At 43.2% G+C, this 14,553-nt stretch overlaps 1 protein-coding gene across 1 annotated transcript in view; it reads left to right on the top strand.

Annotated features, from left to right (window-relative positions):
• Positions 1–14,553, top strand: part of EVA1A (eva-1 homolog A, regulator of programmed cell death) — a 303,636-nt gene that overhangs the window by 130,497 nt on the left and 158,586 nt on the right. Inside the window, exon 4 of the mRNA XM_043542176.1 lies at positions 2,931–3,083. Within this exon, the coding sequence (XP_043398111.1) occupies positions 2,931–3,083 (153 nt within the window). The remainder of the gene's footprint in view (positions 1–2,930; positions 3,084–14,553) is intronic.

Genomic DNA, 14,553 nt, shown 5'->3' with positions numbered 1-14,553 from the left:
CCCTTCAGATAAGGGTGGGGCTACAGGATTGAGGATTTAGCTGAGTATGGAGGAAAACAAATGAATAGACTGGAATAGGGTGAAGATCCTAGGTACGAAATGAGGGAACCCACAGCCCTGAGCAGAGTACCCTGGACAATGTCCACAGCTCCATGAAGGAGTTCAAGGAATTGATGGATGCAGACAAACTCAGGTCAGCACCTATCAGGGTGATTTGAATTCTAGGAGGCAGTGGGTGGAACCCACCACACTAAAGGACCTCCCCCTCCCGTGAGGACACAAGACTCGGAGAACAAGTCATTAGTTGGGATGAAAAAATGTTAAAATACAATGTAAGCACAGGTCAAAGATTTACAAGAAGGGTTGCAGATGGGGGGGCCACCAGGCAGAGAACTCAAGACAGTGCCCAAGCGGAGAGACCATGAAACTTGAAGCTACATCAGTGGGGCCTCCCTTGGGCACTGATTGGAGGAACACCAAGACTTCTGATTGGTCAGGACTTCCTATTTAAACACAAAGAGTGGCACATAGAAAGATGTGAAGAGAACTAAATAAATGTGCAGCTTGTTTAAATGACCTGGTGAGGCTGGCAGGGGTAACGATGGTGAAGTAACAGGAAGTAGTAGAAAGGTATAAGATACAAGGTAGGGAGAGTTTATTCTCTAGGGTAGGATGAGGTGGAATGAAATTGAGCAAAGGAAAATTTAGGCTGAAGAGAAGTCACCAAAGCAATTAAAATCTGGAGTAGCATCTTGCAAGAAGTCTTATTAATTCAGTCATTTGAAACTGGACAAGACAATGTTCTTGAGAAGCTTCTGTAGGAAATAATCCTGCAGTGACAAGGAGATGGGAAAGGTCACCTGCTCAGTTGTTTCCATTTCTAACTTCTCTGTGCCTGTGATCTGAATGCTTTATAACTTTGGGATGAATATGGATTTCTGATGCCGTGTCTTCTTGGCTCTTTGAACTGTAAAATAGGCTCAGCAAATATACACCCCAAGGATTGCTCCCAATGCTCCCCCATATGGTCATTTATTTGTTGTTGTTTTTAAAGCAATAATGTTACATATGTTTTTCAAGTAAGTTATTTTTAAAAATAGTTTCAGGCTAAATACACCTCTGGAATTAAGATCCGCCCATCACAGACTGCAAGTGCTAGATCTATACAGGAGCTTTCAGCACTGAAATCTTACTGAGACCATTAACGTTAACTTTTGATTTTCCCAATCACAATCACTCATAGAATTATTGGCCATATGTGGAAATGTCCACTTTCCATTGATCCCTTCTGAGTAATTTGCTACAGTCCAATGAATTAGCATCCTTATACACATTGTCTAATTATAGGAAATCTTGTTGGTTACTCTACTACTTGCAAGGGCCAATTTTTCCGTTAGAAATGTTTATTGCTACTTTTCCTCAATTGTTCAAGCTATGTTACAATCACCTTGTATAAAGATCTTTGAACTGTGTCTAGAAAAGCATGCAGCTGTTTCCTCCCCTTCCCAGTCTCTTTCTCTCTCGTTATATTTGATCCAGTGTCTCTGAAAACACACCAGCAATAAAAGGGTATATTATCCTTAGCAAATATCTTAATCATTGCAAATCTCAGTTGCCCTACAAATGACTGCGCGGGGGATTAGAGTCAAGTAAGCCATTTGCTGAATATCACTGCCACCTTTCCCCTGCCACTTAAGCACATGTAATTTTTCAGGGGGAAACATGAAACTCACCAGTACGGATGCTTGCATTCAGACTGAGTTGTACACATACTGTAACAGTCTGAGTAGATTTAGGGCCAGATTGTGACTGGTCTTTGAGCAGGTGCATGAGAGAGAGAGAGAAAACATAAGGCACATTCATCCCCATCCACCCATGCAGCCTGTGCTAGTCTAGTCCTTTCCTATATTTATATGAAGCCATTGTGGCCACTTACTGGTAGTGTGACCTTTGGCATGTCACTTCGCCTCTCCATACCTCTGCCCCCCCATCCACGTCTATTTAGACTGTAGGCTCCTCAGGACAGGGACTGTTGCTTACTAAGCGTTTGTAGAGTGCCTAACAGGATGGGGGCCTAGTCTAAGTTGTGGCCTCTGCATGGTCCAGTCAGACAGCTAATATAATAAAGAGAAGTTCAGGCCACATGGTCTCCTGTCAGCAAACTTCCCTAGTCTCTGTTTGATCCGTGCAAAGTCAGGGTTTGTTCTGCCAGCATCAGCTCTGAAAGAGCAGGACGACGTCCTGTGACGTCCGGCTGTCTGTCTGAAATCAGATTTGAGAGCAGCTTTGTGTATCTGTTCGTATGACAGGCAAGAGCAACTCCCAGAATGAAACAAGCTTAGCTCAGCTCCCAGTGACTCACTAAGGGACGGCTCCTGTTCAGCTCCAGCGGAGCTGCTGTAGCCTGCTGACCACAGTGCGTCCCGTTCACGTTCTAGCTGCGTTAAGGGGCAGGGCGTCCATGTGAGGGCTGACAGATGGCCTTGTGGTTAAGGAACAGGAGACCTGGCTTCTTTCCTTGTCCCTGCCACAGGCTTTCTGCCTGGTCACAGACAAGCCATTTAACCTCAGAGTCAATTTCCTTATCCATCAAACGGGGATACTGCTCACCTAAGGTACCTCTCACAGGTGTGGCGAGGCTGTTAATTAATGTTTGTAAATGCTTTGATTAATTCCTGGTGGAAGGGGCTATACTAAATGCAGATTATCATCTTCATTACCATAGCAAATATAGTCATTGGGTGGGGATCCTTCTGATCTCTAAGTCCATGCCAATCTCTGGGCACCAACCAGCAGACCCCACTATATCTGCCAACCTACGCTTGAGGGGGAAGGAATCTCTTCCTGGTTGGCTTACTTTTTTTCCCCTGCTCGCTCTCTGCACATTGCTGTGGATCAGCTGAATAACGAGACGTTCTGTTTCTTTCCAGACGAGTACAAGAGTAAAGTAGCCTGTGAAGATGACAAGCTGAGACTGAGCTGTAAGAAAAACACGGTCATAGCCATTTACTCTGCTACTTTTGGAAGAACTCAAGGAGGCAGCCTGGAATGCCCCTACCAGAACTTAGGGATGCCTACGATAGGTAAGAAGGGCAATGGGCTGTACACAGGGTGCAATGCTCCATGCTGGTGATTTGATCATTTCATTAGCATTAGTGTGACCTTGCTCATTGTTGGGAAAAGTGAGAGAATTGTCTAGTGGGGTTAGCTCCAGGTTTGTAAACCCACCTCATCTCCACCCCTGGCTAGAATGCTGCCCCCACTAACCACTTCTCCACCAGGTACATGTCACTCTCCTCTTTCTGGCATCCTGTTTGGTGCCCTTCGATTTGCATGGGCAATGGCACTAATTGCCCCGGCAGAAATAGGCCACAGCTGAGCATGGATTTCTATGCTAACATACCAGATTTCTTTAAAAAAAAAAAAAAATGTGGCCCCATAACTATGGCCTGATTGTGCCAACTTCATTCATGTTGGTAAGTGCGTACTCATGTGAACAGACCCACCGATTTCTTTTTGCTCCACAGCGGAGGTCACATAGATCCTGGAATCTGTTGAGCCTGCAGGGGAATTTCAGGGGTAGGAAATAGAGCTGGTCAGAAAATGAGGGATTTTTTTTTTTTTTAACCCAATGAAAAATTTTGGTGGTTTTGTTTTGTGGTGTTGTGTTTTTTTTTTTTTTTTTTTTTTTTGTGTGTGTGTGGAAAAAATGAAAACCAAAATATTTTGGTTCAGAAATGCTGCTGTGCAGCCTCATGAGTAGAGCCCTGTGTACATCATGATTTTTTTTTTTAAAGAAAATTTGTAACTGTAAATAGCAAAGTATTGAATTTTATGGTATTGATATGGAATGAATTTTGCAAGTAAATATAGTCAATTTCAAGGATGGAATGAATTTTACAAGTAACATTTAGTCAATTTCGACTAATATTATTTATAAAATTCATGCTGTCCTTAAAACTGACGAGGTAAAATAATTTTTTGTAGACATTTTCCTTTAAAAATAGTTTAAAAAAATCACGGTTTGTTGGCATTTTCTTGATTTCTGTGCTGTCTGTGAAATTGTGAGTTACACAGGACCTCATGCTCCCACTCTCTTCTGTGGGCATGGCTCCCTGGGCAGACTCTCTCTCCCGTGATGACCACAATCTCCCCTCTTGGTGAGAGGAGGCCATGCATCTGGCAATCACATGGCTACAGTGCATCCTGGGCTATGTAGTATGGCTGAGGAGCCTGGCCAACAGAGGAAAATCGGAGAATGAGCCATCTGAACTACAACTTCTTGGAGGCAGCGCAGTGGCATTTGAGAATGAAAAACCATTTTATTTTTTTGCCCCAAAAATATTTTGGCTTTTGGGCGTGTAGGTGATCAATGAAAAAAATCAATTTTTTGTGAGTGGAAAGCGGATACTTTTTTGCAAAAACACCCCCATGTTCAGTTGAAAACCTACATTTCTGTCAAAAACAGTTGTGACAGAAAATTTTTGAGCAGCCAAGACTAGGAAGGTAGTTGGGATGGAGAAGAGGGAGGGGGAGTCTTGTTAGTAGGTGACTGGTGTGTTGGAGGTCATAGAGGAGGGGAGATTTGGGCACCATCATTAATGTGCTCTAATGACTCAAGGTGGGAAGCTATCAGGGACTTTTCCTGGGGAGGGATGTAATGGGAGGTATTGCAGAATCTTTTTGGGGACAGAGTTATGTTAGCATGGTGTCAAGACGCTGCCAGAAGAAACAAATTGTGGATGTCGAGCTCACCAGGGAAGGACCCATATCCTCCATAATGGAGGTCAACTTCTTGGAGCCCTTTGGTATGTTTGTCATGTGCTCTATCCTGCCTATAAAAGGGAGCCAGTGGAGAGAGCTTGGGAGTCCCAAATACAGGGTTGTTAGCTTAGACCAGGACATGGTGGTCTAGATAATGCTTGGTCCTGCCTTGAGTGCAGGGGATTGGACCAGATGACCTCTCGAGGTCCTATGATTCTATGAGTCATACAGAATTTTGGTTTGTACTGTAAATAGGTTTTTTTTTTTCCAGGATTGTCCCATGCTTGTTCTTTACTAGCTTTTTAACACAACGTGAACTGTATTCTAGCTCAAGGAGGTTCCTAGCATCCATAACTTGGCTGGATGAATCATGTTAGAGACCAGTTGACTGAAGTTATGCTTAAAGAAAGTTGATATGTGGTTCCCAATTCAGTTTGAACCCCAGTGTTCAGTAGACCAGTCACAAATGCAAATGTGTGTGTATGTTATATATATTTTATCTCCATATATATGCATGTATGCGTATCGTTTATGTATATCTGAGACAAGAACACATGTGAACTCTTTAGGTTCAGTGAAGCTTCATTAGCCAAGCTATCATGTTGCTGTGGTGCAGATTTTTGTCAAGTTTAGCAGACTAAATATTTGAGTCTACTCATTGAGTGTCTCATTCAATATTCTCTTTCCTTCATTATGCCCTGAACCATGTATACACTGCAGATGAGTGTATTAGCAACAGATGTCACAGACCGCCTGGGGGCTAAGACTAGCCAGAGTTTGTATTTAAAGTTGTGATTTTGTTTTGTTTTTTTTATAAAGAAGAAAGTTAAAATAGTGGTGGGGGGGAATCCTCAAAGAAAGCTGCTAAATTGCACCATGTTACGGTCGATTTATGGTAGCTTTAAGTAGCTTCTTTTCTCCCAGGCAATCTACAGTTGCAAACATTCATATGCTAAACATCCATAAATTTAAAAAACATACAAAAACCCTCTGTTCTCTAGCCAATGTGAAATGAGTTCAATGCTCTTGGTCTAGTAGGGTTGCCAGGCGTCCGGTTTTCGACCGGAATGCCCGGTTGAAAAGGGACGGTGGCTCAGCCGTTAAAAGTCTGGTCAGTGGCGCAGCAGGGCTAAGGCAGGCTCCCTGCCTGCCCTGGCTCTGTGCAGCTTCTGGAAGCGGCCAGCATGTCCCTGCGGCCCCTAGGCATAGGGGCCAGGGAGACTCTGTGTGCCGCCCCCACCCTGAGCGCTGGCTCCACAGCTCCCACTGGCCATGATTCCCAGCCAATGGGAGTTGTGGGGGTGCTGCCTGTGGGTGTGAGCACCACTCAGAGTCCCCTGGCTGCAGCTCCGCCTAGGGGCTGGACATGCTGGCTGCTTCCGGGAGCAGCACGGAGTCAGGGCAGGCAGGGAACCTGTCTTAGCCCCGTTGTGCCACTGACCGGGAGCAGCCTGAGGTAAGTGCCACCTGCCAGAGCCTGCACCCTAAACCCCTTGCCGCAGGGCAGAACCCCCCCTCTCCGCACCCTAACTCCCTCATCTGTTCTGGCAACGCGTGCAAAAATGGACACATCCTGGTGGCACAATATTGGAGTCAAGATCAGCTGTGCGAATGTCACCGCATTTTACCCTTACTTGGGCGCTGAATGGGAGCGACAAAGGGCCACATTCTACTCTCAGTGGCATTGGAGTTAATGGGATTGGTTGCATTTCTGTAGTTGAGAGCAGAATTTGTCCCATTACAGGCAAGGATGGAAGGAGCCAGAGGACGTAGAGCACAGCTGTAACTGTGTGATAATAAACTGTGGAAGATGATGGCAAGGCTATTGGAATCCACTGGCTGTCATACTGTCCAAAGTCATTGATGTGGTGTTTTCCAAACCAGCCTTTAGCTCTTTTAAGTGAGGTGCATATTGTAATGATTCCCTGATCCTCTGAGAATACTGTCTGATTTTTAGAGTCTGGGGCACGATCAGCTAATTTAGAGAGGAAGATCCACCCTGCAGCTTTGGCTTGTCAATTAAATTTAATTACAAAAGATGTTGTACTATAGAACAATGTGATGGGCACGGTAGAAATGCCTACATAGTTAGATAGTTACAGTCTGACCTAGTGGAAAGAGCACTGGCCTGCAATGCAGAAGATCTGGGTTCTTTCCGTGGCTTCTCCTCTAGACTGCTGGGTGACTTTGGGCAAATCATGTAACGTGTGTGCCTCAGTTTCCCAATCTGTAAAATGGGGTTAATGATACTGACCTCCTTTGTAAAAACACATTGAGCTCTATGGATGAAAGTGCTTTATAAGAGCCAGGCATGCATCCGATGAAGTGAGCTGTAGCTCACGAAAGCTTCTGCTCAGATAAATTTGTTAGTCTCTAAGGTGCCACAAGTCCTCCTTTTTCTTTTGGCGGATACAGACTAACACGGCTGCTACTTTGAAACCAGGCATTATAGTGTTACACTGGAAACAGACTGGTGGCTATAGACTGGAACAATTCTAAAAGTGACTTCTTGACTGAGGGCCATTTTACTGAAGTTAAAGTCTGTGTATATCTGGAATTGCTCGGGGCTAAAATAATGGTACAAAAATATGTTTTGTCTTGTTACAAGCTGGGCCTGCCAAAGGTGAAATCTCAGCTTTTGCCAGACTTTGGGGAGGTGGGGTTTCTCCTGGGGAACATTTAACTGCTAGAGGGGAGAGGAAATCTTTCTGTGACAGAGGAGGCACTGTAGGTGGCTGCCTAGAGGTGCCGGACAATGAAGGGACTGAGACGCAATGTGCTATACACCTGGAAGTACCATGATCTCATGGTTGCTGAGAGGAAGGAGGTGAGAACCCTCCTCCTGACATTTTGGAGTGTTTCGGAGTGTACACCTCTCGTTTTGATGTTCCCCTATGCTCCAGGAAATAGAGGCTATGTCTACATTTGAGCTGAGAGGTGTGATCCCCAGCTGGTAGAGGAGTCCTCAGGCTAGCTCAGGCAGAGCTCTCGTGCTAAAAATATCCATGTAGTCAGGGTAGCTCAGGCAGTGTCTCGGGCTCACAACCCAAGCAAGTACCCCCTGGATCCCCCAGGTATGTACTCCCGCGGCTAGCCCGAGCCGCTGCCTATGCTAATCCAGCTACATTGCTATTCTTTTCAGGCTAGCGCTACTTGAGCTTGAGTGCAGATACGTTACGTGAGCTGGGAATCACACCTCCCAGCTCAAATGTAGACTACCCTGTGTGTGTGTGTGTGTGTGTGTGTTTGTGGCTGGGGAGGGGTGGCTGGGTAGGTAAGGGTAGGCAGGTGCTCCTTCAACCCCCTGTAGCCCCCACACTTCAGGAGCGTGCATTTGAACCTGCAGAGTGTGTTCTGCGGTGGCTGGTTGACCTGGTCAGCAGTGACTAATGATACTGCTGGTGCTACGCTTAGTCTTTCCCTGTCGCGACTGGGCAGCCTGTCCTGAATTCCTTTCATCTGTTTTCTCTCTGAAGCCCCTAGGGGAGGTGACTCAGATGACGGTGGAAGTGGAGGTGAATTGTAGCAGTGGTTATAACTCCTGCACTTGCTCCAAATGCGCAGAGCACAGGGACAACCAATGTAAAACACATTCCCAGCCCAAATCAATGAAAAGCACATGTACTCTGTCTTCGCTGCCAAAGCCGAATATTCCCAAAGTCGCTGCTAGGAATAATATACGGAGTGCACGGATACGTTTTCAGCACTGGGGGAGGGGGTTATGTGCCCAATTCCCATCAATAATCACAGGAGCTATGTGCATAGCTCCCCAAGCCTGCTTTGGAGAATGTACTCCCACCATGAGTCTGCCTAGCACCGCAGGCAGCTATGTTCTTCCAGAAGTAGATTAAAATGTCATGATTTGTAAATCAAGGCTTTCACTAGGCTCTGCAGTTTTTCACAATCATGCCGTATGTAGCTATTGTGTGACAGCCTTTGATTCCAAATGTCAGGGGTGAACTGACTTTACAAATAAACTATATGCTTCAGACACCAGGGAGACCTCCATTCCCCCTTCGCTACAGTCTGGCTACACTCTGAGAATGCAAAAAAAGCTAATATTCTGGGGTGTGTTAGGTAACTGTCATGCACTGCTCAACATTGGTGAGGCCTCAGCTAGAGTAGAGTGTCCAGTTGTGGGCACCAAAGTCTAGAAAAAATGTGGAAAAATTGGAGAGAGTCCAGAGGACAGCAACAAAAATAATAAAAGGTTTAGAAACACTGGGCATATTTAGTCTTGAGAAAAGAAGACTGAGAGGGGAACTTGATAACTTATTTGAAGACTCAGGGCTGTTCTAAAGAGGAGGTGATCCGTTGTTCTTCATGTCCACTGAAGGTAGGAAAGAAATAATGGGCTTAATATGCAGCAAGGAGGATTTAGGTTAGATATTAGGAAAAACGTGCTAACTATGAGGATAGTTAAGCTCTGGAATAGGCTTCCAAGGGAGGCTGTGAAATCTCTGTTGGAGTTTTTTAAGAACAGGTTGGACAAACACCAGTCACGGACAGTCTAGGTTTACTTGGTCCTGCCTCAGTGCAGAGGGCTGAATTGAGAACTTCTTGAGGTCCCTTTCATCCCTACATTTCTATGATTCTGTGATTGCTTCCAGTGTTGTTGTAGCCGTGTTGGTCCCAGGATATTAGAGAAAGAGAAGGTGAGTGAGGTAATACCTTTTATTGGGCTAACATCCAGTGGTGAAAGAGACAAGCTGTCAGGCCTGAAGAAGAGCTCTGGGTACGTAGAAAGCTTGTCTCTTTCACCAACAAAAGTTGGTCCAGTAAAAGATATTACCTCATCCACCTGGTCTCCCTTCTGATTCTGTGATAATTTATCAATTTTGAATTTCATGGCACTAAGGGTTTGCATAAGGCCGGAGGGATTGGGTTGTTAGCAGAGAAGACTCTTCATGGGGAATAGATTAGACACTGGTCAAAACTGAAGTGATTTTTATTCAGCCACTGTGAGTTGTGGGTAAGCAAAGAACATTGCATTTGTTTTTAAGATGAAAAAATGGCATATTTCACTCAGTTTAGGCCAAACATGGAAACTTAAAGCCACAAAAGAGAATTTTAAAGAAAGTTACAGGCATGTAAAAACAAGGGATATTATGGGGAGGAAGGATGGCCTAGTGGATAAAGCTCTGGAGTCCAGTTCCTGGCTCTGCCACAACCTTTCTGTGTAGCTGTGGGCAAGTCAGTTAAAGCCCATTTGAAAAATGGGCATCATCTCAACTGCACTTGGGCATTGTGCGTATAAAATCCATTAACGATCGTGAAATGTTCGAATACGATAGTGGCTATGTAAGGCTGTGTAAGCACCTAGATGAAGGGGAGTCTGAAGTTAACTATCCTACTATAAAACTATAATATAAATAGCACCTACATAGTACTTTCAACCTTCTAAAGTAAAAGATAAATAAAACACTTGTGGTTCCACCACTCGTGTGTAATATGGGAGTCCCACAGTCATGCTTGATAAACCTGTATACCAAACCACAACATATAGATAGGTGAGACAGAGAGGATATCTACAACTTTGCTTAGCTTAGGAGAGAAAGATGAGAGTAATAAGTTTGTACCCTAGGGCAGTGATTCTCCACCTCTCTCATCCCATGATCTCCTGTTACAACACCCAAAGCTTCATAATCCCCACCACTGTCTAACCCTAAAAAAAGGCAAAATGGTCGTTCCTCTGTGAAACCTGTTTGGGACCCAGAAGTTAAGAATTCATGCTATAGGGAAATGTACCTTTAAGAACAGAGGCTCATGCAGAAATGGGAAAACCCTGCAAAATGGCTGGCCCCCAGCCTGAGTGCCTTGGTAACTCTTAAAAGACCTTGCAGGAATTTGACCTTATTTGTAATTATTTTAATAAAGCTCCAAGCTTGCATTGTCGCCGCACATGCTGCTTGCAAAGAACACTGCAGGGCTGGGGGGGGGGGAAGGAATGGTTAGATGGCCCATTTACATCCCAAAACTTCAGCGACATATCAGTGATGTGGATCCTTCGCCACTTTATCCACGTTTTCATGGTCTTAGTCTGAATCTGTTCACATGACTCATGTAGATCAGGGGAAGCTAATTCAAGAATTTGACTTTCTCTACTCATATCCAAGTACAAGTTAATTATTGAATCAGGGAGGAACTTGGAACAGAATGTACAACAGTTACCCTTTGATGTTCACCCTTTTATGGTTTAATGTACTAATAATACTAGCTGATCGCTCTCAATAGATCCTAAGAGTTTACACACCGAATCGCTGTTGCTGACAGGTGTCCATGGGGTAAAATGTACCTTCAGTGCTGCTCTATTTCTTATACACATCGCCTATGAAATTCAGATGTTCAAACAGGACGATAATAGCATACATGTGTAGCACAGGTATACATGCATCTTCAAAGCATGTTACAAACATTAACCCTCACAACCCATCTGTCTGATTTGTATGTTTTATTATTTCCATTTCAGAGATGAGGAAATGGAGGCAGAGAGGTTAAGGCCCTGAACTAGCAAAGCACTTAATCACATGCTTAACTTTAAGCAGGGGAGCAATACTGCTGACTTCATTGGGAGTAGTTATATTTTTAAACTTAAGCATGTACATCCCACTCTCTTGGGTTGGGGTCTAACACCCAGATTGGTTTCAATGGACGTTAAGTGTCTTTGAGGATTTCGGCCTAAGGATTTGTCTAGTATCACCGAGAGTTAGTGTCAGAGCGAGGACTAGAACTCAGGAGGTCCTAGCGCCCATGCTTATGGTCAGACCATGGAATGCTGGGGCAGACACAAGGAAAAACTGCCATTCATTCCAGGGTGGGATGTTACTATCATTTGCTACAAAAAGCTGCATTTAGCTGAGAAATGAAATGACCCTTGTGACCAAATGTACAAATTCTCATGAATGTCTGTATGGGAGCATTTGCAGAGAGAAAATGGATGAAGTCACACAGCTTGAGGCAGTTCATACAGTGGATGACTCCATCTCTTATCAGCTCCAATGACATAGGAACAGGGCAGTGAATTCTGAAGAGGACTCTTTGCGTTCACTGCAAATTCCCTAGCTTTTGTCATTTCAATGCAGGACTCAGAAGGTAATTGCAGTTTGTACTTAATTTCCTTTTCTTCGTGCGAACGTGTTTGTGAGTTCAACCAGAGCCATCATGGTGCATCACGTAAATACCTCTTATATTATTTACCTAATACATCTCGTGGTTCCTTGACTAGACTCTAGCGTACACATGTATTTAATATGTGCAGTGTAAAATTTTGTCTCATAACAAATTAGGAATTCAAAATATTCCTATGAGCCAAATTCTCATTTACATTAAAGTGCCTTTATACTATCATGGCAATATAAAAAAGTCATAAATTGGACATATCTTTTTGTCTCCCTTGCACAGTGATTTATGCTTCCAGATAGATGTAAAGAGGCCTTAGTGTAAATGTGAATCTGGTCCTATGTATTTAACTTACATTTAATGGAGCAACTATTGTGTATAAGTATAGCTAATTATTAAGAACATGTTTTTTGAGCCTGAACTGTAAATATCTAATTAAAAACACAAGTATGCCGGTATGCAAGGTAAATGTCAGTTGGGTTTTAATTCATATACAATACTTTATTAAATCTAAATGAAATCCTTATCAGGATGCTAATTTAAATTGGGGCAAAAGGCTGCTTTCAGAAAACTTTTCAACACTGCATAGTTCGCGTGTTTTTCTTTTTCTTTTAAAAACAGCGTAAGTAACTAAAAGATCTTAAAAAATCAAAACTATTATTGGATTACATACCCTCATGTAAATATGATTTTTATCTAGCAAATAGTTTTTTTTGCCATGTGTCAGGGCTGATTCCCCACTCTGGCAGTATGAGTGCAGAAGGTGGGGGCCCGCAAGGATTCTAAAAATTAATACTGGCCATTCCAGGCTTGTATTAAACTGCCAAGGTTACAGCTTCTCTCTGACCTTGGATGGGTAGATGTTGTCACCACCCAAATGCAAAAAAACCCACACCCTTTTGAGAACCCAGGAAGGCACACTTGGGAATTCCTTCCTGTGGAGCACTCTGAAGTCCTTTTACCCCCCCACCCCCCCACCCCCCCCCGGTTCGGGGAGCAGCTGAGAAACAAACAAAGGAAATCAGCTGTTGCCACCAGCTAATTAAACATGTGCACAAACCTCTTAGGAACACAAAAATCCAATCCTGTCCTTAAAAAACGTAAATTTTATTAAAAACAAAAAGAAAAAAAATACATCTGGAACTTTTTGCTAGATTAAAAAACAAAACAAAAACAAAAAAACACAATTACAAAAATTAAGCCTCAGGATAGCTCTCTTGAGGTTCAGCTTAAAGGTTACAAGCAAAACAAAAGCACCTGGGGTTAGCAAAGAGGAGCCCACAAGCCAATCAGAAATAAAAGAAGTAACCCTAATCACGTCTTCCTAGACATTCCCTGATTTACTTGCATATCTGGGGTTTCAGATAAGCAATTCCTAGTATAATTTGATGGTTTTTCATACCTGGCTTAAAGCTTCCTACAGTATAGTTCAGCCCTGTTCCTGCTCTGTGTCTCCTCTCTCCGGAGAACAACAGACAGACAAAGGGAAAGTTTTTCCCCAATTTTAAAAAGTTCTAGCCCTCCCATTGGCTCTTTGGTCAGGTGCCTGCTCCCTTCTTTTTACCTATGGGCTTTTTTTTTAACCCTTTACAGGTAAAGCAAGGAGAGAACAACTACCAAGAGGGATTTTATAGATAACTGACTGGTTGGTTGTCCATAAAAGGAAAAAGAAAAGGAGTACTTGTGGCACCTTAGAGACTAACCAATTTATTTGAGCATAAGCTTTTGTGAGCTACAGCTCACTTCATAGCTCACGAAAGCTTATGCTCAAATAAATTGGTTAGTCTCTAAGGTGCCACAAGTACTCCTTTTCTTTTTGAGCATACAGACTAACATGGCTGTTCTGAAACCTGTCATAAAAGGAAGCTACCCCCCCTTCATTTATCACACCATGCCAATGGTCTTTTTTGTTATGTTGAAAAAATACTAAAATATTTTCCTTCTGGGCATTTGGGATCATTTGAAAGCCAAGAGCCTGCTAGTGCAAATTTTTACAGCCTTGTTATAATCCCCAGAAGAAAATGGTTCATAATGGAAATGCTGATACAACCTTAATTTTAGTGGCACGAGCAGGTTGTGCTATAATATACAATATACCATTTGAAGAAATAAAAGGGGCATTTGTCGCAGCTTTTAGTAGGGTTGAGTTGTTTGATTGATTTTGTAAAAGGCACCCATCTCCTTAGCACTTGATATTAGTTAAAAACATAAAATATATATATATATATATAAAATAGATTTAAAAATGAAAGGCCAGATTCTGATCTCACCGATCTTGCACTAGTGTAAATCAGTAATAACTCAATTGAATTCCATGGACTTACTTGGGATTTACACCCATGTAACTAGGTTCGGAATCCATATACTCTGCTGCAAAAATAGTTCAGATGTCAGTCAAGAACTTGACCAAACAGAAGGTTTACAGTGAACCCCTGAAGCTTGAGAAACCTAGATACTGGGGAACCTTCACGGGGTGCAGTTCTTGGAGTGTTTAACTCCAGATGCCCTCAGCAAGAAGTGACTTGCTAAGTTGTATTGATCACCGTGGGTAGGAGGGAGAGAGGTAATCTGTCAGATAAATAGGTCCCAGACAATTTGGAGCCTTTGGTCCCAACTCAGCAAAGATATAAACAAGTGTTTAAGTATATCTGTATTCAGCAAATCACTTAA

The sequence above is a fragment of the Chelonia mydas genome, chromosome 3 (genome assembly GCF_015237465.2).
Source record: "Chelonia mydas isolate rCheMyd1 chromosome 3, rCheMyd1.pri.v2, whole genome shotgun sequence".
Lineage (NCBI taxonomy): Eukaryota > Metazoa > Chordata > Testudines > Cheloniidae > Chelonia > Chelonia mydas.
Note: the sequence above shows the minus strand (reverse complement) of the source record. Positions and strands in the feature narration are given on the sequence as shown.